General features: G+C 40.5%; 1 protein-coding gene across 1 annotated transcript in view; it reads right to left on the reverse strand.

The window, feature by feature from the left end:
* The window catches only part of LOC134612169 (uncharacterized), a 118,623-nt gene extending 99,539 nt beyond the window's left edge, over positions 1-19,084 (reverse strand). The window contains exons 1-5 of the mRNA XM_063456525.1: positions 19,079-19,084; positions 15,227-15,288; positions 14,845-14,916; positions 7,887-7,959; positions 2,958-3,000 (exon numbers count right to left, since the gene is read on the reverse strand). Coding sequence (XP_063312595.1) covers positions 2,958-3,000; positions 7,887-7,959; positions 14,845-14,916; positions 15,227-15,288; positions 19,079-19,084 — 256 coding nt within the window. The remainder of the gene's footprint in view (positions 1-2,957; positions 3,001-7,886; positions 7,960-14,844; positions 14,917-15,226; positions 15,289-19,078) is intronic.
* Between the last annotated feature and the right edge of the window lie 2,970 nt (positions 19,085-22,054).

The raw sequence follows: 22,054 nt of genomic DNA on the forward strand, positions 1-22,054 counted from the left end.
CTGCTGCAATTATCTGATAACTACATTACTACCTCCAACCAAAAGACTCTGAACAACTAAACGTCTATCTAACCTGAATTAATTATACCTTCATATTCTGTTTATCTCTGTCTTATTATGTTATGTTATATTATGTTTGCCTCTAACCTATAATTTCGCTTATAGGTTTTCCTTGACTCTAATTACTTGTAAATCTCTCTATCTACAGCATTTCCTATCTCCTGGTAACCTACTTGGGGCATATTGCCTAAACTCTTAATTCTATTCTTTCCTTCTAACCTATAATTCTGCTTATAGGTTCTCCTTCTTCCTCCTAACCAACAATTCTACTTATAAGTTCTCCATCTTCCTCCTAACCTAAAATTCCGCTTATAGGTTCTCTTTCTTCCTTCAAACCTATTATTCCGCTTATAGGTTCTTTTCCTTCCTCCTAACCTATAATTCCGCTTATAAGTCCTCCTTCCTCCTAACCTATAATTCCGTTCATAGGTTCTTCTTCTATCTATTTCTTTATACCCTGTTATTTACCTATAATTTTGTTTCTATGTTCTCTTTCTTCCGCTTAACCTATAATTCTGCTTATAGGTCCTCCTTTTTCCTCCTAACCTATAATTCCGCTTATCGGTCCTCCTTCTTCCTCCTAACCTATAATTCTGCTTATAGGTCCACCTTATCTATAATTCTGCTTAAAGGTGCTACTTTTTCCTCTTAACCTATAATTCCGCTTATAGGTCCTCCTCTTCCTCCTCATCTATAATTCCGCTTATAGGTCCTCTTTATCTATAATTCCGCTTATAGGTTCTCCTTCTTCCTCCTAACCTATAATTCCGTTTATAGGTTCTGCTCCTTTCAATTTTTTTATAACCTATTACTTTTGCCAATAATTCCATTTATAGGTTCTCCTTCTCACTATTCCCTTATTTCTACGTGTAATTCCACTTAAAAGTTCTGCTTCTATCAACTTCTCTATAACCTGTCCGGGGCTTATTGTCTAAACCCTTTATTCTATAACCCTCATTAATATTTACCTTTTAATCTCGTTTATAGGTACTGCTTTATCCCTTTTGTCTTTATTTCCTTTAAGTGTTGCTACACTTATTATTTAAAACATGTCTTACAATTCCAATAAAGAACCTAAACTTAACCCCGGTATAAGTCTCTTAACTGACCTGATCAGAACCATGACAGGTGTATGCGGTCTACCACAAACTCTAGGTAGGTGGCACTTGTCAAAGTAACATTTATATGATTGTCAGCTCCCAAGGTTACCAGCAGAACATTGCTCAGAACAAAACACTGGCTCTGCTGGCCTGTCTTCTTTCCATAGTGCATTACACTGTCATCTCTTCCCCAAACGACGCACAAGCACCCGGCCATCACCTAATCTAAAATAAAATTTTAATCAGACCAGGCAACCTTCTTCCACAGCTCCATGGTCCAGTTATGTCACTAATGTCTCAATTGAAGATGCTTTAAGAGGTGGACAAGGGTCATCATGGGCACTCTGGCCAGTCTGTGGCTATGCAGCCCCATATATGCAGCAAACTGAGATGTACTGTGTGTTCTGACACCTTTCTATCACAGCCAGCATTACATTTTTCAGCAATTTGAGCTACAGAAGCTCTTGTGTGTGATTGGACCAGACGGGCTAGCCTTTGCTCCCCACGTGCATACTTAACTTTGGGTGCCCGTGACCCTGATGGCTGTTCACTGGTTGTACTTCCTTGCAACACTTTTGGTAGGTACTAACCACTGCATACCAGGTACATTTTGGAGATGCCTTGAACCAGACGTCTAGACATCACTATTTGTCCCTTTTAATAATCAGTCATATTTTTTCATTTGCCCCTTTTTCCTGCCTCCAACACATGCAATTGAAGAACTGACTACCTAATAGATTCAGCAACTTGAGAGATGCCATTGTAAAGATATAATCAATCTTATTCACTTCACTCATTAGTGAGTTTAATATTGTCGCTGATCAGTGTATATATATATATATATGTGTGTGTGTGTGTGTGTGTGTGTGTGAAAGCATGAGGGCTCTAGTCACCTTAACATGTATACATTATAATGGTACTGCTGCAGTTAATACAATATACAAGATCCAGAGCACTCACTAAACACACTGTTTTCTTAACCCCTTAAGGACCAAACTTCTGGAATAAAAGGGAATCATGACATGTCACACATGTCATGTGTCCTTAAGGGGTTAAACGCCTGACTTAGGCAAAAAACAATGGGGATTTAGTTACAGAGTATGATTATACATTGCCACGACACCAATTTACCCCATTTTTGGCATGATCTAGTCTAGCAACCTATATTCTAGCAACCAATATATTACATAAGCCTGCCACGACTCCAATGTATCCATCAAACAGAGTACATTAGCGTTGTGGCAGGCTTGTGTAATGTATGATCATAAATTGAAAATCACCATTATTTTTTTGCTATGAGAGAGATATTTAGAAAAGAATATTGTAGTTATGTTAAAATATCAGCAGAAAATACACAAATATCAATAACATATACTGAATGTATAACTGATGACTTAATCTGAGTATAGAGTAGACTCAAAGTATAATCAGCTAAGATAATAGTAAGTACAGTATTATTAGCCTTACAAGTGCATGCTTAAAGATCATCGAGAAAAAAATAAAAAAAATAATCATCAAATAGTTATGCAAGTATAACGCTAAGAGCCTAGATATATGTCTTTGCTGAATATTACATTTTAAAATGTTTCTATAAGATTTCTATGTTCTTGTAATGTTATGTTATAAAAATTGATTATCATAAAACTGATTCATGTTGTAAGTATTGCAGCTCTTTCCCATTATCACAGGTCTATGCAAAATACAATATAGTACAAAATCATGATGTGATTTAAGTTTGTTACAGTGAAAAATACTATGCTTTGGAAGTCTATTGTATGGAATAGAATGGAATCTTACTTGTCAGCATATGAAAATCATTTAAATACACTGGCTCTCCATCCTAGAAAAAAACAAAAACAAAAAACACAGTTATCTTAAAAAGCCAACCTAGTCTGCTCTGAATTTATAAGAATAATCAGTTCAGACTGAATAAAATATATTTATATTTGTATTCACTTTATAAAGAATATATATATATATATATATATGTATATATATGTGATTGATAGGAATTAAAGTTAACTTATAGTCCTGAAAATAAAGTTTTTTCAGGACTATATTTTTTCTTTTAGCGATGTGATCACTGTGCACTCCTATTTGCTCAGTAAAATTAAGAATAATCTACTTTACTTACCTTGTGTTCAGCACCGAGACTCCTCCACTGCAGCTTCTTGCTCACCTGACATCACCTGCAATCTAGTCTAATGCAATACTTCTCAAAGCATTGGAGATGAGAATGCATGTGCAGCTAAACATGGTGCTCCTCCGATCATTCCATTTCAATCCGTTTGCTTAAAAAACAGAGTTTTACTCAGCTATGGAGGCGGAAGGGTCTCTAGTGGATGTCAGGAAGACAGACACTAAAGCTATGCTTATCCGACTAATGTAGATAATTTTGTTTTTACAAAATTGCAATGCTTTACATTAAAGGGCTAAAATTACAAGTGAGTAAATATCAAAACACACAAAATAATAATGCAAATACAGATTATTTTTTGTGACCCCTCACGTGACCAATGAAAAATATAACATAGAAAACAAAAAAGTGAAAAAGGAACTGTGATATGATATAGAAAAACTATCATCTACATAAATGTGAATCACAATCTGAAATATATAATGGTGGGGAAAGAAAACTTCTGCTTCCACAAGCAGGTCAAGAATATCAACAGTAATTCTTAAAATAACAATATACTCCACATACAGAGGCGGAACTAGAAACCACCAGGCCCAGGTGCGAAAATTGCCCTGGGCCCCCCTTTAAGTGTCTCATTCCCCCCCCCCCCCCCAGGCCCTTCATGTGTTTCATTTCCCCCTCTGACCCCTCTATGTGTCTTATTCATGTGTTTCATCCCCTCATTTTTCCCATTCCCTCCTCCTGCCCAGCAACCCCATATGCTCCATTATCTTGTATTTATTGATGATGTGACTGCTGACAAAAGCAGCAGGATGAATTCTGAAGTGTTTTGGGCAATATTATCTGCTCATATTCAGCCAAATGCTTCAGAACACATTGGACGGCGCTTCACAGTGCAGATGGACAATGACCCGAAGCATACTGCAAAAGCAACCAAAGAGTTTTTTAAGGGAAAGAAGTGGAATGTTATGCAATGGCCAAGTCAATCACCTGACCTGAATCCAACTGAGCGTGCATTTCACTTGATGAAGACAAAACTGAAGGGAAAATGCCCCAAGAGCAAGCAGGAACTGAAGACAGTTGCAGTAGAGGCCTGGCAGAGCATCACCAGGGATGAAACACAGCGTCTGGTGATGTCTACGCGTTCCAGACTTCAGGCTGTAATTGACTGCAAAGGATTTGCAACCATGTATTAAAAAGGAAAAGTTTGATTTATGACTGTTAATCTGTCACATTACTTGTGGTCCCTTAAAAAGTGGGAGGCACATATACAAACTGTTGTAATTCCTACACCGTTCACCTGATTTGGATGTAAATACCCTCAAATTAAAGCTGAAAGTCTGCAGTTAAAGCACATCTTGTTTGTTTCATTTCAAACCCATTGTGTTGGTGTATGGAGCCAAAAAGATTATAATTGTGTTGATGTCCCAATATTTATGGACCTGACTGTATGTAGGTGGTGTTTTTTTTTTATATCATATCACAGTTCCTTTTGCACTTTTTGATACCTCTACGGGCTGTCAGAGTGACAACCACTAAGGGCATTTAAAACTTGCAATGTAAACATGGCTGTTCCTGCGGAACGACAATGTTTTTACATTGCAGAGTTGAACAGACAGGGACATGGTACTCGCCATTAAGTCTGAAATATTTACCATCCAAATTATATCAGCCAAACTATTAATAACTGAATGTACATGTTGGTTGACTATGTCTACTGAAAATAACAATGAAAAACAGCAAGTTTAGAAAATTACAGTAGTGAACTACAGGTAAAAATGGTAACATTGTCAAAGTTAAAAATAATAATATGGTAAGAAAGGTATAATAAATTAGGTGGAATGAGGTGAATTATGCTTGGAATATCTTCCAAGCATAAGTCAATGATAATACTTATGACACACTATGCATAGGAAAATACCCAAGAAGGTTAATTTAAAGGGACATTCTGGCACCAAAGTCACTACAGTTTAATGTTTATTTCCTCTTAAAAAAAATCTAATCCACTCTTTCTCACCTACCATCTACTGTTGCAAACTGTCTGTCTTCTTCCCTTAACTCATTATGCCTTCCTTTTTTCCTTTCCTTGAAGTCTCCCCTCGACCTTTTCATTGTCCCTTAGGGATGTGAATGGGCAAAAAATATTGGTTAGGTTTGGCACTTCCGAAATTTGGAACTTTGGCAATTTGGGACTTCAGCACTTCGGTTTGGTTCGGCACTTCCGAAATTCGGGACTTCGTCAATTCGGAACTTCAGCTCTTCGGTTCGGCACTTCCGAAATTCTGGCCTTCGGCAATTCCCTAACCCTACCCCTAACCCTACCACTAACAATAACTCTACCCCCAACCCCTAACCATACCCCATATTTAGAAAAGCAAAGGGTATGGTTTTATGGTTAAAAATAGTATGGTATGGGGGGCGGGGCCTGACCGCCATGCTGCATGGTCGCATGAAACAACAGCTCCAATTTTCTGACTTTTTAAGCCTAAAAGAGTAACTCCTGAACATGCCTGACGACCAAACGACTTATACCCATCGGAGCTCCGGTCCTGAGGAGATACACACTGTTCTCACTGGATGAGGCGTACTCGGGTGGTAAGCGGGGCAGACGGCCGCTGCCTCGCTGTCCTGCACAGTGGTATAAAACTGGACTCACCTAACCGTATGTACCAGGCCCCGTTCCCCCCCCTTTGGGCCGGCGGGGGTGATCCCGGCCGACGCCCTGGGGCCGCTACCAGGGAGGAGATCGTGGGACCCCACAGAACTGCCGACCCACAGCCCAGGCTGCAAGCCACGTCTAAAATGGCGGCAGCCACGCACTCACTAACTCGCCCTAGGGAAACTGCTAGCTGCTACACTTTGAGGGATACAACTACCGCAAATCCCAGATGGGCCCTAAATACATGCAAAGGGCAACCAGACCGACGAGAACACAAATACTCACCGCATTGCCACCAGCCCAACTTATGTTCCCGAAAAGCCCAGGGCAACACGCAAAATGGATGCCAGGGAGGAGGTGAGCAGCCGCAAACAGCTTTGATCCAGCTCACACTAACCAGACCCTGCAGATATACCTTTAGGTTGGTCCAGGCTGCAGGCAACCGGTGCCCAGCAACGCTCCCTCTCCTGGATCTGACCCGCAGCACGTTCATTGCGGCACCGCAGGGATTGACGGCTGACTCGCAACAAGACAATCCTAACAGTTGGAGGATATTGGATGAGGCAAACATTATGCCAAATAGGAACTCTCCAGCCTTCTGCCTCCATAACATGGACTCTATGTAGTACCTTCAGCCTTATTACATGTGAAACGCATTACACATCAATTGGGGTACTGGTAGTTAACCACATTTTCTAGTAGCACCCTCAGCCTCATTACATGTGAAACGCATTAAACATCAATTGGGATACTGGTAGTTAACCACATTTTCTAGTAGCACCTTCAGCCTTATTACATGTGAAACGCATTAACCATCAATTGGGATACTGGTAGTTGACCACCTGCGGTGGGGGTCCTGGGGCGTTCACACACGATAAGCAGACATTCATTCATAGCATCTCAGCATTTATACTATCGTACTGCCTAAGCTAGACATATATCCTCAGCCTGTGAAGCGCAACACATAGTTAGAAACGTTTTATCTTGTATAAATCGACTACTCAGCGACATTTGTTTTTTCTGCATGTATAATCTTACTTGTACACCATACAAAAAAAAGCGCACAGCATCTTGACCTTTTCAGCATATACATGTGACTATACTTCTTGTGAAATGCATATGTCATATTTTGAGCTTGTACTTAACATTGCGCTTCCAAAAATAAAGAATTATAAAAAAAAAAAATAGTATGGTATAAAGAAGATGAAATATGGCATGAAGCTATTTAAACAGTTTTTTTTTTACTGATTTTACCTATTCTAATAGCATTACGTTTTCGAAGAGAACATTTGCAAAAATGCCATATAAGTGAGAAATTATTCATTTATTCTTTGTTCTGAGATTTTATTGTCATATTACTTATGAGACCCAACATTCAAGCATGTGTCTCTGTATTTTATTTAAGTTCCACGATTGATTTGTTAATGTAAAGTGTACCATTTATTCATGTTGTTGTGAAAAACCTGATGGTTTGTATGTGCCATAAATGAGAAATGCTCAATGGATACATGAAACTGAAATATTATTTGAAAAATGTGCTTGAATTAAATAGTTGAGATGGAAGCATTCTCTAACATGCAGTCCTTTACAAACTCATTATATTCCATTTGTCAGAATCTACGAAGTGCCTTATTACTATAAACTATGCAGTATTCAGAATCCAGTATTATACAGAAGAGACTGAGTAGGTCAAAAAACATTTTAGTGGGATATTTGGCACTCCTGATGCTGTGCTAGAGAGATCCATAAATTCCTGGCAAGTGCATACGAGCTGTATACAGTATGATTCGTGATTCATTGTCAAAATAGATTGTTTTGAATGCTTGAAAGATTTTCATGTGCTCACAAAAGCATTTTTATTTTCTACAAATTCTACAGAGAAAAAACGATTATGCTGGTGTTACAAAATACACACATGCACATAACATACCGGAATGCTGCTTATTGCACAGCCTCCAAATATAAATGCAACGTTTCCTGCAACTGTTAACGCATGTCCATACCTATAGTAATGGGAAAATACAATGAAAGCAATGAGTTAAAAAATGTACAGCAAACGTTACATGGAGATTTTTACATTGCAGTCAATCCCTGCAATTATAAATGATATATTATACATTTACGTCTAGACATGGACATTTTTGCTTGTCATTTTTGTGTTCAACTAAGGGTTTTTTTTAAAAATGTATTTGTGTGTTTCTGAATTGCTAACCCACACTCGCAAAATCATCACCTTGGCAAAGGGGGCCATCAAAATTCCCAAAAGTCTACCAGATTAGCGAAAGATTATAAAGCACTCCTCTTCAACTCTTGTTAAAACATTACATATAGGGCCAGTAGAGTTATAAACACTATGTAAGCGTGGAGAGAGAAAATTAATTTTATCCTCTGTATCAGGTGATTTAACCCCTTTCATTTGGTGGGAGAGTGAGCACCAAAGGGTTAAAGAATGGGAATCATCAATCTCTTTTTAGTTGTTTGCTGTACAAATTTATGGCTTTTATACTGTGCATAAATTAATTAAAATTCCCAATGAACTCTTTACAAACCTTCTTAGCTAAATCAATTACTATTGTACATATCTCGCTGCTTCAATTTGAAAACTATACAAGCTAGATTATTCATACTATATTTTATGGTTAGGAAATATTTGATGAGGAAAAAAGATTATGACAATATGCCCAATGACATGGGATTGTGTACATGAATAGTAGTAAAATAACAAATATAACCCTAGGGTTAATTATGGCAATGAAAATCACTTGAGTTAAATATGATAATAAAACCCCTTCAGAGTTCCCAAATGGTAGGAAGGAAGAGGAGGGAACAGTCTTTTATGTGGAAATCATTAAATGAGAGCCACAGAAACTAGAAAGATCTATCACGTACACCTGGTTGATTTATGCGTCTGCGAGACATGGAGAGTAACATAAATTGACTGCAGAGTGAAGGAAATTTGGAAATTGCCAATAAAAGGTAATGGTAATGTAAATAGAGAAATTCATCTTTCAGACTAGGGCAGTAAAATCATTAAGACTAATGCACAGATTGAAGCCCCAATTTGATAAAAGCTAATATTTTAACTGTAAGCAACAAAAAATATATATAACTGAGCTATATCACATATTCCAGCCAGTTCTGCGTACAATAGTACAATGCTAGACTATAATAACGCCTTCTTAATGAGAACCTGATGTAGCTACGTCAAGTGTTCATAACACAGGAAAGAGATTGTAGCTGGCAATTATGTGGCTTTTATTAACAGCTTTCTATGAACACAGATGACTACAATCACAAAGAAGGATATACCTTAAATGAGTTGGAAATTTCTGCACTTCATTTAATGGCAAAACAGCTTTTATTCACAAATGCGGAAAAGGGATGTTTAGTTCCTCAATGAACTATTGTCAAGTATATCATGTATCGTTCAATGGTACAATTCAGGTCCAGTGGTGGAACCAATGTAGTGAGGACCCTGGTGAAATAATCATTTTTGACGCCCCCTCTAGTGCAAGGGTGGCCAAAAGATAAAACCCCATCTAAGGATCTACCATTTGCCCAGGTGGGGATTTATCATTTGCCCAGAGTTGCAATTATCAGCAGTGTTTGTGTTTGAAAATAATCATGTCATTGTATGGCGTATGCGTGTGCATGTAAGGGTGTATTTGTAAGTATCATTGTCACTGGAATTTTATGTAATGTTTATGTTTGAATCCAGGGGATGTATTTGTATGTAGGGTAAGCTTTTAAATGCAGGTGCACTTTTGTATGTAGGGTTGGTGTTTGAATGAAGGGGTGTGTTTGTATATAATTTTGGCGTTTGACTGCAGGGGTGTGTTTGTATGTAATATTTGCATTTGGGTGTGTTTGCATGTAGTTTATTGCATTTGATTGCTCAGTACACATACATACATATTTACACAGATACACAAATAAATACACACACTGAAACTACACGCAAACAGTTACACACTGACACACACAGATACACAATGACATACAAACACACAGAGATACAGGGTTGGCCTTAGGGGTGTGTAAGGCTACACAGGGCACCAATGCAGTGGGAGTGCAAGGTTGCCAACATAGATCGCACACACATGGGCTGGTCTGCATTTGTCCTTGCTGTGTGGTGGTCACTGGGCATGGCCACACAGCATTTCATTGGTGGTGTAGTGTAATGCCCCCACAAGAAGAAGAATGCTCACTTGTTAATGTTCTTCTCATGCAGATCAGCGGCACAGAGGCAGAGCTTCTAAAGCTCAGAGCCACTGCACCAATCAGAAGAGAGCAGGCGGGTATGTATGACACCATATCATAAATCACTGTAACATCCTTATGCGACTGGCTGAAAGTAAGGGATGGAGCTAAATGGGCAATGGGGTGCAGCTATAGGGTGGCCTGAACCCACTGCTGAGGGGGAAGGCAGAAGGAGTGACTAATTTCCCTAACCACAAGACACAATCAACTGGAGGGGCAGAGCAAAATTGGTAGTGGTTAAAGCTAAAGGGGAGCTATAAGCGGGCATTGGGGTTGAAGCTAAGTGCCGGCTGAACCTGCTTCCTGGTTACTGCTGCTGAGGGTGAAGCAGGAAGGAGTCCCTGCTTCCCCAACCCCTAGATTCAAGGGACTGCCTAGCCTTCACTCCCTCCTCCAGTGCCCATTATGGAAAGAGGTAACTGCATGTGACAAAAAAAAAGGAATAAGGGTGCGCCTAAAACAAGTGGAATAATAATATTAGTCCAAATATGGAGGTGGTAATCCTAGTAGTACATAAAATGGTATGTAAAGTCCCAGATGTGTATCCGCAACTTCGAAATGGATATGTTGAAAAAACAGAAGACAAAGGAAACTCCAATGGTATAGTATGAACAGTAAATAATATAGTAGTAGAACTACTCACAATATTCAGAACTTAAACCTAGCTCTGGTATGAATGGCACGAAGTGGAATAATCCCCACTCAAGGATATATGGTGCTCCTCTTTATATAAAAAAGTTTCTATATAATCTAAGTGTTAATAAAGGAATATTTGGCTATTATACATTTGGTTGCCACATTCCTCTTTCCACTGTAGTATTATATTATATGTTCTTCTTTTAGCAAAATTTTATTATTTGCAAGTTTATTTTATTTTATCCAGACCTAACTACTACTGCCTTTTTGTCCATATTGGAGTACCACGAATCCTAAGGTGGGGATTATAGCACCCATACGCCATCCACCGAGCAGTACGTCTGCTCCATATACCGTGAGTATATTTTATTCTGTTTCAACATTTTATCAACTATACAGTGAGCACTATATATTTTATCCTTTTATCCCGAGCTGGACTACTCCACCAATTTATTCTACTAAAGAACAAAAGAGGAGCACCATATATCCTTGAGTGGGGATTATTCCACTTCGTGCCATTCATACCAATTCATACCAATTCATACCAATTAAGCTCTGAATATTGTGAGTAGTTCTACTATTATATACACAATATTATTTACTGTTCATACTATACCATTGGAGTTTCCTTTGTCTTCTGTTTTTTCCACATATCCATTTCGAAGTTGCGGATATACATCTGGGACTTTCCATACCATTTTATGTACTACTAGGATTACCACCTGCATATTTGGACTATTTATATTCGGACTATTAGGTATAGCTGCTCGTACTCTCTAGTATTTTTTTTTAGCATTTTTAATATTATTATTCCACTTGTTTTAGGCGGACCCTTATTCCTTTTTTTTTTTCTCAGAGGGGATTCCCCTTTTCTATAGGTGTGCTGCCTTATTGTCATATTCCCTGTTTTCCTATCAGCGCTGAACCTCCTTGCTCATCTCAACTGCCTGTGAGCCTGGGACTGTGTGCATGTGGATGTATTTGACAGTGCATGTGTATAAATGCATGCATCTGACTGTGTGTCAGACTGTGGGACTGAATGCATATGACTCTGCAAAGATACACACCTGCATTCAATCATGCATGCATTTATTTAAATACCCATCACAAATATCACACAGCCAATACACATATATCACACACAGCCAATACACCCATTACAAATATCACACAGAGCCAAAACATAGCATAAATAACAAACTTAACAGCTATAACAGTGGTTCCCAAACGTTTTAGGTTCAAGGCGCCCTTAATATTTTAATATTTTTCCAAGAAAAAAAATTTCTAGGTTGTATATATCTACAGTGCAGCGGCATATACTGGGCCCCTGGCTAGCAGAAAAGCTTGCCGTTCAAGCGCAGATCCAGAACCTAATCTTGGGAGGGACACTGGTAAATTGTTTAAAGAAACAATCCAGGCACAAAAACCACTACAGCACTTTGTAGTGGTTATGGTGCCACTAATGCCGTAGTGCCCTCCCAGAATAAGTATTAAAACTGTTTAAGAACAGTTCGACAACTTACCTGGGATATGCTGGGATAGGGGATGTAGAAGGAGATAGGGGCAGTAGTGTGAGGAAACAATAAAAGAAAGGTAAGTTTGGCGTGACAGTGCCACTTTAAATTACTTCTATGCGTCTTTTTCTGTTAAAAAGTCTTGCAAAAATACGTCTAGAATCAGTCCTATTAAATGCAGGCAATTGAGTCTGACAGGTAGCCTTGTAAATAAACATTAATTGTCTGGATCGTAATCATAAAGATGATGCAATCTGAGGAAGAAGATCATAATAAAATATCATGTGAAACAATTATAATTTATATTTTTGCAATGAAGAACAAGAGAACACTAGCCAAGGTTTTGTAGTAGATTTTGCCTTATCGTGTTTTTGGTAAGGCTTAACCATGGGCAATTATTTATAAATGACGAGCATACATTGTTTGGTAAGCTGATCCCAGACAGCACAGTAAAAATTTTGAAAGACTGAATAATAAATGACAAATAGTTGTATTACAATTACATTGGCTCCTTGTGTGGTGTTAAATAATTACTTATTTGCTTTAGTGATCCAAGTCAACTATACTGTATAAAGAGTCCTCTTCTGTGGTTGTATTTACAGATCAATACAATTATGTGCAATAGAATGTGCTCCGTTGGTTTTGCTCTACACCTCCCACTGTGAAAAACATTGTGATCATAAGACGCAATGTGTACCACTTACAAGGGCAAGCATTATAGCAGGGGTGTGCACAAGCTGATAGCTAACTGCAATGACATCACAATAGAAGAAAATTAGTAGCATGAAAGAAAGCAGCATTTGATTTTTTTTTTCTTAATTTCCTCAAAGTCTTGCTCCTAGGTGGTTATTATTACATATATTTATTTTCTCTTGAACCACTGATTTTTAAATGATTTTGCAATGCTTTCATTAAAGAAACACTATAGCCACCCAGACCACTTCCTCTCAATGAAGTGGACTAGGTGCAATGTTCCTGTCTATTTAATCCTGCAATCTAAAACATTGCAAGTTTTTTTAAGTTTTTTAGCAACGACAATGCAACGACATTGCAAGTTTTTTTAAGTTTTTTTTAGCAACGACAATGTTTTTATTGCAGGATTAAATCCACCTCTAGTGGCTGTCTTACTGTCTTAATAAGAGCCAAGAGAGGAGCTTTCTCCTCCAGACTGAGTAAAACTCGGAATCAAATGCTGCTAATAGGAGGTTTTGCAGCGCATGTATTCTCCAATCAAATGCTTCTCTGTGAGAAGCATTTGATCGGATTAGGTCACTGGTGAAGTTAGTATGCTTGCTGACATCACCAGAGGCAGATCTAGGATGCTGCAGCAGAAGAGTCCCAGCACTGGAAACAAGGTGAGTAAACTTTATATTACTTAATTTTTAGAGGGCAAAGGGGGTGGACATATTTTAATTAATGGTATTATTTCATAGATGTAACAGTTGCCCTTTAAAGAAGCACCAGGAAGTGCAACTGCTTTCCTTAATTAAACCCTTCTCCCTTTACTGATATTCCAGGAGAGGTCCAAGGAAGAGAAAGCTACACAGTCTTTGAGATTTAACCAGCAGATTTGGCAGAGTTTGGTTATAAAATGATTAAATAAAAAGTGCTCAAATGCTCTTAATTAAAGGAACACTCCACTACCCAAACTTAAAAAAAAAAAAAGTTACAAGCACTGTTTAGTTAATATACCACAAACTATGCATTAATTTAAGTATGCCTTTGCAAGCCCTCCCCTTCTAACCCAACACCGACTTTCTGTGGCTGTCCAATCACCAACTTTCCAATGTAGCTCAATGAGAAATCTTTGCAAGGCAGGTGCTCTGGGCAATTGCCTGCTTCTTAAGTTTAGATTCACTGAGCTAAACAAACAGGAAGTAATTGGACAGGTTGTCTGATTGACAGCTTTGTGTGTCCCTTTAAATATTCTGTAGTGTCTAATTTCTGCAAATATATATACGGTATATATTTGTATGTTCACACCACATATTGTGTTATATATTTAAATAAGTCATTACAAGATAGCCTTATCTATTAAATATAATATATAAGACAATATAATATTATGTTATATCATATTACATTTCATTATATTGATGGTGTAACAAATACATAGTAACAGACACAGCATTATGTGTGTGTGTCAATATTTGCATACATGGTTCACAGTGCACATAGAGTTTGCTGCCTTGTAACTTACATTAAAGGAACACTATTGGGTCAGGAACAAACTATTTAGCCCCCCTGGCCAACTTAAATAATTGTGATTAAGAAAATATGTTGCACAAAATTTACACCAAACACCAAAAAACAAACACATGTAAAGATAATCTAGTCCACCTAAAAATGGGTCTTGATGGAGCAACATTACACAACATGATAATATCAACTCTATTTTGTCCCCATCTTCCAAAACCTCAAAACAACCTAAACCCTAAGCAGATTGGTGTCAATATTGTAAAACAAGAAAACACACACCTGGGTTTTGGTGGATTTCCACCGATGTTGCTTTGTACCCAGTGCCCGCTTGCCAGAGCCATCTTTGCGCAACTAAAACAAAAACACAATTTACGTTATAATGTTTAAAATCAACTCCAATTTAACTTTACAAAATAAAACAGAGGGCAAAAGAAACACTTTTTGTGTAATAAAAACAAACAAACCAACAATTTAATTGAAACTCAAAGAGGAAAGGCCATGTAGCCATGCAAAAATGTTATTCATGGGTTCATCCACTGTGTATGACATTCCAGTGTTTGGCTAGGAATGCTTAAAATATGCTACTTTCATAGACCAACAACTGTGGAAGCAAGATTAATATTTAAAGATGGCATATTTCAAGTTTCCATTCTCTACTTACCTGAGAAGAGATGACTTTAGATGTAACAGAGATCTTATATTTTGCCTGAAGGGAAAAATGTCCTGCAAGAAATAGAGAACAGAGGAGTTATGACTATTGAAGACGGAGGTTCAGAGCTTTGATATATGGTTTATTTTACTTGGCAGCAGTTGCTATGGTTTTGTGTACACAAAGGCACTCAGCAAAGTATAAAATTTGCATGAACTCTTTTCCGGTGCAGAGGAAGAACACATGGCAGGTTACACTGATATCTTATACTCTTTGTTTCTGTGACTTGGATAGATCACACCAGCCTCATATATCCTGAAGGCTGCAGAAGTATTCCTAAAGAGGAAAAGATAGTTTAAAATATCAAAATATCAGTTTTACTGTATGACTGTCTTTCTGTCCAGTCATTTATCTGTCTCTGTTTTTCAAAAAAAGTCTCTGGACCAGGACTTGACGAAATGTTTTTCTTTGGATTCATTTGGAGAACCCAAATAGAATTCAAAACTTAAATATGATATACAGAGAGTTGGACAGCTTGCTGGAGGAATTCTAGACAGATGGATCTGCTAAAACTACATGTAAAGTATTTGTGTTTCTTCCAAATCATCTATTTTTGGCCAAAGGCTTCATATTCCCAAGTCAATTCCCAACAATAAACAGTTTAATAAATAATCCAGTGAAGCTGTTTACTACACCAGGAATTTTTGGAGAATTACCAGGGAATTGCAAATTTTAGGACAAAGTAGGTGAATTAGGAATATGATCTAAATTAGCTATTTTTAAGAATATATAGATGTGTGCTGTTGTTGCTTGACTGACGTGATTGAGTCATGTTTTTGTAATAAATCTACTTTTCAAATGAGAATCTACAATATGCTATCAGAATTATTCACTAAAGTGTGAATAATTGGGAACTGCACTGGAGGATAGCAGTCTGCAGCAACCACTGCAGCCCTTACACTTGACCTGTACCTGTCCAGCCTTTCTCTGTGTGTAGAGAACAGTGTATTAGGAAACAATAATGCCATTGAGAGGTTCTGAAGACATGGTAATAAATCATAAGACCGAATGTAATGTGGCTTTTAAATCTCTCCAGAACCCTACAATGGCATTATTTTCCATACTGCAGGCATCACCATCATGCCCGGACTGGCCATCAGGCATACCCAAAGATGCCCATAGGCACAGACATGCGGCAGCCGGCTGGAGAGAGGGGGAGAGGAGGACCCGGGGGAGCTCTTACCTGCAGCTCTGCCGGGTTCCTCTTGCGAGGTCGGAGCGCTGCCACGGTTACCATGGCAACGCTCAGATCTCGTGAGAGTTCACTCACCACTAGGACCCCCGGGGACTGCAGCACCGTTCGGAAATTTGGGTAAGTAAAAAAATGTGTCTCCTTCGGCAATTCAGACCAATGGCATTCGGTTCGGTATGGCACTTCTGAACTACCAAACTTCGACAATTCAGAACTCTGGCAATTCAGAACTTCGTAAGCATCTGAATGTCCGAATTGCATGAAACGAATTGCATATGTCTAGTAAGTGGTTGTGGTGGCAGTCCGGGCACTGGGAGCCCTGTACATGTGTAAGTGGTTGTGGTGGCAGCCCTGGCACTGGGAGGCAGGAGCCCTATAGATGTGTAAGTGGTTGCGGTGGCAATCCTGGCACTGGGAGCCCTACAGATGTGTAAGTGGTTGTGGTGGCAGTCCTGGCACTGGTAGGCAGAAGCCCTACAGATGTGTACATGGTTGTGGTGGCAGTCCAAACACTGGGAGGCTGGAGCCCTATAGATGTGTAAGTGGTTGTGGTGGCAGTCAGGGCACTGGGAGACGGGAGCCCTATAGATGTGCAAGTGGTTGTGGTGGTCCGAGCCCTGGGAGCCATATATATGTGTAAGTGGTTGTGGTGGCAGTCCTGGCACTGGGAGCCCCCTGCCCATAAGTGCCAGGACTGCCACCACAACCATTTATACTTCTATGGGGTTCCCAGTGCCTGGACTGCCACCACAACCACTTACACATCTATAGGGCTCCCAGTGCCCAGACTGCCACCACAACCACTTACACATCTATAGGGCTCTCAGTGCCAGGACTGGCACCACAACGGCTTACACATCTATAGGGCCCCCAGTGATAGGAATTAGCTTATTGGTCAAGATTCCTGTCATTATTCACATAATATTTCCTCCTTCTCTCTTGTTTTGCCACTATTCAGAAATTCTAAGCACTTCGGAACCTTGGCAGTTTGGAACTTTGCCAATTCGGAACTTCGGTTTGGGACTACCGAACTACTGAACTTCGGACATTCATAAGCATCCGAATGTCCGAATTGCACAATCTACATTTGGAACGAAACTAATTGCACATGTCTACTTCACATGCTTTTGCTTAAGTATGAAAACTCAAGAGGGATATAGGGGAACAAAACTGGTGTGGACTGGTTGACAATGAAATTAGTTAAGACAAAGCTGGCTTTGCGCACTATGCAAGACTACTTTAATCTCTCTAACACTGTGGCATGTTCCCTTTCTTCTACACTCACTACATACACGTTTTCTCTGTCCCAGACTGTATAACAGAAGCTTCTGCCTGCTAGTAAGAAGGTAAGGAGAGTAGTGGACCAGCGAGTCCTAGGGGACAGTCCTTAGAAAGCATAGAGCTAGCGCATCATTAGACACAGTTATGCCAGGCTGACCATCTAATTATTTGTGCAGACACACCGACTCTTTGGGCATGTTTGTCCCTTTGGGTGGCTCTAGTTACATGATTCACTTCAGTGGCCCACCCTTTTACCCTGCCCATGGAAATCCTGTTTCTCTGGACATTGCTGTTAGAGGGTATGGATTTACTTGAAAGATGAAAGCTAGAGATTAGCATAGGGTATGTGTTTTCTGATAGCTATATCCTGCGGGTTTCCCTCCAACACCACCTCCACCAGATACATGACGCTTGGGAGTTAACTGTTTTAGTGTTTTCTGTCGATAAGATTCTGAAATTAGGACCATGACCACCATAATTGTCAGCACCAGGCCCAATGGGCTTTTAATCCAACCCTGAAGCTTTAGGGATACTGGTTTGTAGTCATAGCTCTTTACTGTTCATTTAACAACATTTTGACAATTAAACAATTCAGTATAGTTTTCTGGCATTTCCTTCAAGTAAGATGGCGCCATATGCACCTCTTTTACTGATCGCGCAAATGCTTTTGCTGAGACAGTTTCTCCATACACTTTTAATTTGTCCATAATTAATATGGTGCCACACCATATTTCTTTTGCTTTCTGAGCATGCACGAACATTCAGTTTGAGCGCATATTTGCTTTTTGTTATTCAGGCTCAGCAAGGGCTTTCAGGGTTATTTATTTACATTGCTTATTATTGACAGGGCTGTAGTGGGTCTCCCTTTCTGGGACTTTTATGGTATTCAAGAGTATTGCTTAGTATATTATCTTACGAGACCAGAAGTGATGACGTTCCTTTCTATCCCTTGTGGCTCATTCCCCCTCAGCCCCTCCATGTGTCTCATTTAACCCACAGCTGATCTATGTGTCTCACACACACATGTGTCTCATTCTTCCCCTCAGCCCTCCATATGCTCATTCTCCCCCTAATCCATCCATGTGTCTCATCCCCCCTCCATGTGTCTCATCCATGCCCACAGCTCCTCCTTTTTTCCAACTCTTCCCCTTCCAGCTCCACCATATGTCTCATACCCCCATGTCTCGTTTTCCCACCAGTTCCTCCATATATCATATTCAACCCCCTAGCTCCTCTATGTGTACCCCTCAGTCCTCCATGTCTCACTCCCTACATGACCAAAATGTGTCTCATTCCCCTCAGCCCTCCATGTGTCTCATCCCCCACATCACCTTCATGATTCTCATTCTCTTCCAGGGGCGTATTAGCCGCGAGGCAAACAAGGCATTTGCCTTGGGCGGCATTTTCCAGGGGGCGGCAAAAAAAGCCGCCCCCAAATGCCCAAGGCAAATGTCTTGTTAGCCTTGCGGCTAACAGACATGCCGGCGGGCTGCTGGGCGATCGGGCGGCACTGCCTGGCGGGCGGGCGGGCGGGCGGCCGGCCGGCGAGGGAGCACTTCCCCTGAGCTGTCTGCTCAGCTCCCTCGCCAGCCGCAGAGTGAGGCTGGGAGCCGGAATGTCATATTCCGGCTCCCAGCCTCACTCTGCGGCTGGCGAGGGAGCTGAGCAGACAGCTCAGGGGAAGTGCTCCCTTGCCGGCCAGCCGCCCGCCAGGCAGTGCCGCCCGATCGCCCAGCAGCCACTGGACCACCAGGGAGGAAGAGACACCCCCCTCCCCAGCATTCCCAAAGGTAAGGAGGCTGGAGGGGGGGGGTGTTAAATTAAAAAAAAATGTGTTAAAAATAAATAAAAAAAAATGTCTTAAAAATAAATAAAAAAAAAAATGTGTTAAAAATAAATGTAAAAAAAATGTGGGTGGGGGGGCGGAGCCAACTGCCGAGCCGACTGGTCGCAACTACAGAGAGCTCCGTGAAATACCAACCTAAAAACACAGAAAAAGACCTCAAATCACCCCCCAAACAAGAGAAAATACAGCTGAACTGCACCAACAAAGAACCCAGCAATGGGAAGAAAAAGCAAAAAGCAGAAAGCTGACATGCCCCGACCGGGCGCAAGCATTGGGGACCTATGGCGGCGAGCACATGGCGCCCAGGAACCTAACATGGCCGACTACCTGGACGAGTTGGATAACTCCGACGACCAACTCTCAGACCTGGAAGATGGGAGCTTACTCACAGCACCGACGCCGGTATCACTCATACCGCAACAGGACACATCACCGGTCACAAAGACCGAGATGCGGGAGCTATTGGCCGAACTCCGCCAAAATATCCAAGTCGATATGGCGGGCATGAAAAGAGACATTCAGGGTTTGTCGGATCGCGTGGGTACAGTGGAACAGGAGTCCCGTAACCTCACACGACAACTGACTGTGCACCAGCAGGACTTACAATCACTACAACAACAGCACAAGCTTATGGAACATAAAATGGCGTCACTGGAGGACTCAAGGCGTGCTCAAAATTTAAAAATCAGAGGTATACCCGAATCAACCCCGGACACAGAACTACCTCATCTCATCAGACGCCTGGTAAGCCAAATACTCCCTCAGAAGCAAGCCAAGAGCATGAACATAGATGGCTTGTTTAGAATACCCAAACCCACGACAGCCCCACTTACAGCAACCAGGGACACAATAGTTAGGTTCCAGAGAAGACAGGATAAAGAGGCACTTATGGCTGCCATCAGAGGAGCAACACCTTACACCTTCGAGGATATGTCTCTGACGTTCTATGCGGACCTATCCAAAGGAACGATGGCATGGCGCGCAACCCTCAAGCCCCTCACCACTCTGCTCCGCACCAGCAACATCAAATACCAGTGGCGCTCACCCCACAAGCTCCAGGTGATCCAGGGAAACACCACTTACATCATATCTGACCTGCAGGAAGCGAGACAACACTTAACGACCTGGGGCCTACCACAAGACTCCCTACGGCAACCCCGTACAACCTCCAAGACCCATGAATGGAACCCAGCTACCTCCAAGACATTTCTCCCAAAAGGCCTCACCCAGGCTATGCCGACGACGGCCCATACCTGAGAGGCCCCCCTATGGTCCGGCGGAACCAAAACCTCCTGCACTTGATGTAGCCTCATTGCATACAACAAGGCTGTTAACATGTTACGAAAACCCTATGCTACGTTAACTCTGTTTTGCCTCATTTCAATGGACCCAGCAGAGGAAATGCATTATAGCTCTGAGATAATTCAGCATGTTTAATCTATTTTTTTATTTTTTTTCTCATTTTTTATTAATCAATATCATCTTGCAACTTGTCACTTGTTATAGACAATGCCTTTAGCCACTTATCAGTAAGCCTGTATCACACAGATGTACATTTACTACTACCTAGGCTCCATCTTTGGCCACAGAAGCTTTTCTTTCTTCTAATGCCTGTATACTCACAGCACATAGCGAAAGTACCTACTACGCATACCAGATATAATCTATAAAAATGTGCCTGTTATTTAGCATCATTTGTCCCTAGCATCATGAGGGCTATCCCCAGTCACCGTAAAGTTAAGTACCCAGCGGCAACCGAGCATCAGACCTCACCTAGCTAGCTTATGTTGTTTAACAATTTCCATGTCTGTCTTTTTTACACTTGACCCTCCAGCCTTGTCTCTCAGGCAGATGTGTACACTCCTGTATACTCCAAATGTTAAATGTTTTATTGAGCTTGTTAATATTTAAAAAAAAAAATGTGCACACACTCATGCCATTGTCAAACCTGTATGACTATATAAGTACGCTGTTGTGGCGTTTGTGAATGACATGTACCTACCTGCACAACAAAAATAAAGAATTTAAAAAAAAAAAAATGTGGGTGGGTGAGTGTGTGTCTGTGTCTGTTAGTGTGTGTGTCTGTTAGTGTGTGTCTGTGTCTGTTAGTGTGTGTGTGTCAGTGTGTGTGTCTGTTAGTGTGTGTGTCTGTTAGTGTGGGTGTCTGTGTCTGTTAGTGTGTGTGTCAGTGTGTGTGTCTGTTAGTGTTTTTGTCTGTTAGTGTTTCTGTCTGTGTCTGTTAGTGTGTGTGTCTGTGTCTGTTAGTGTGTGTCTGTGTCTGTTAGTGTGTGTGTCTGTTAGTGTGTGTTTGCCTGTGAGTGTGTGTGTATGTTAGTGAGTGTGTGTGTCTGCTAGTTTGTGTCTGCTAGTGAGTGAGTGTGTGTCTGTTAGTGTGTGTCTGTTAGTGAGTGTGTTTGTCTGTTAGTGTGTGTGTGTTTCTGTTAGCGAGTGTGTGTTTCTG

Source organism: Pelobates fuscus, chromosome 5, assembly GCF_036172605.1.
Source record: "Pelobates fuscus isolate aPelFus1 chromosome 5, aPelFus1.pri, whole genome shotgun sequence".
NCBI classification, from domain to species: Eukaryota; Metazoa; Chordata; class Amphibia; order Anura; family Pelobatidae; genus Pelobates; species Pelobates fuscus.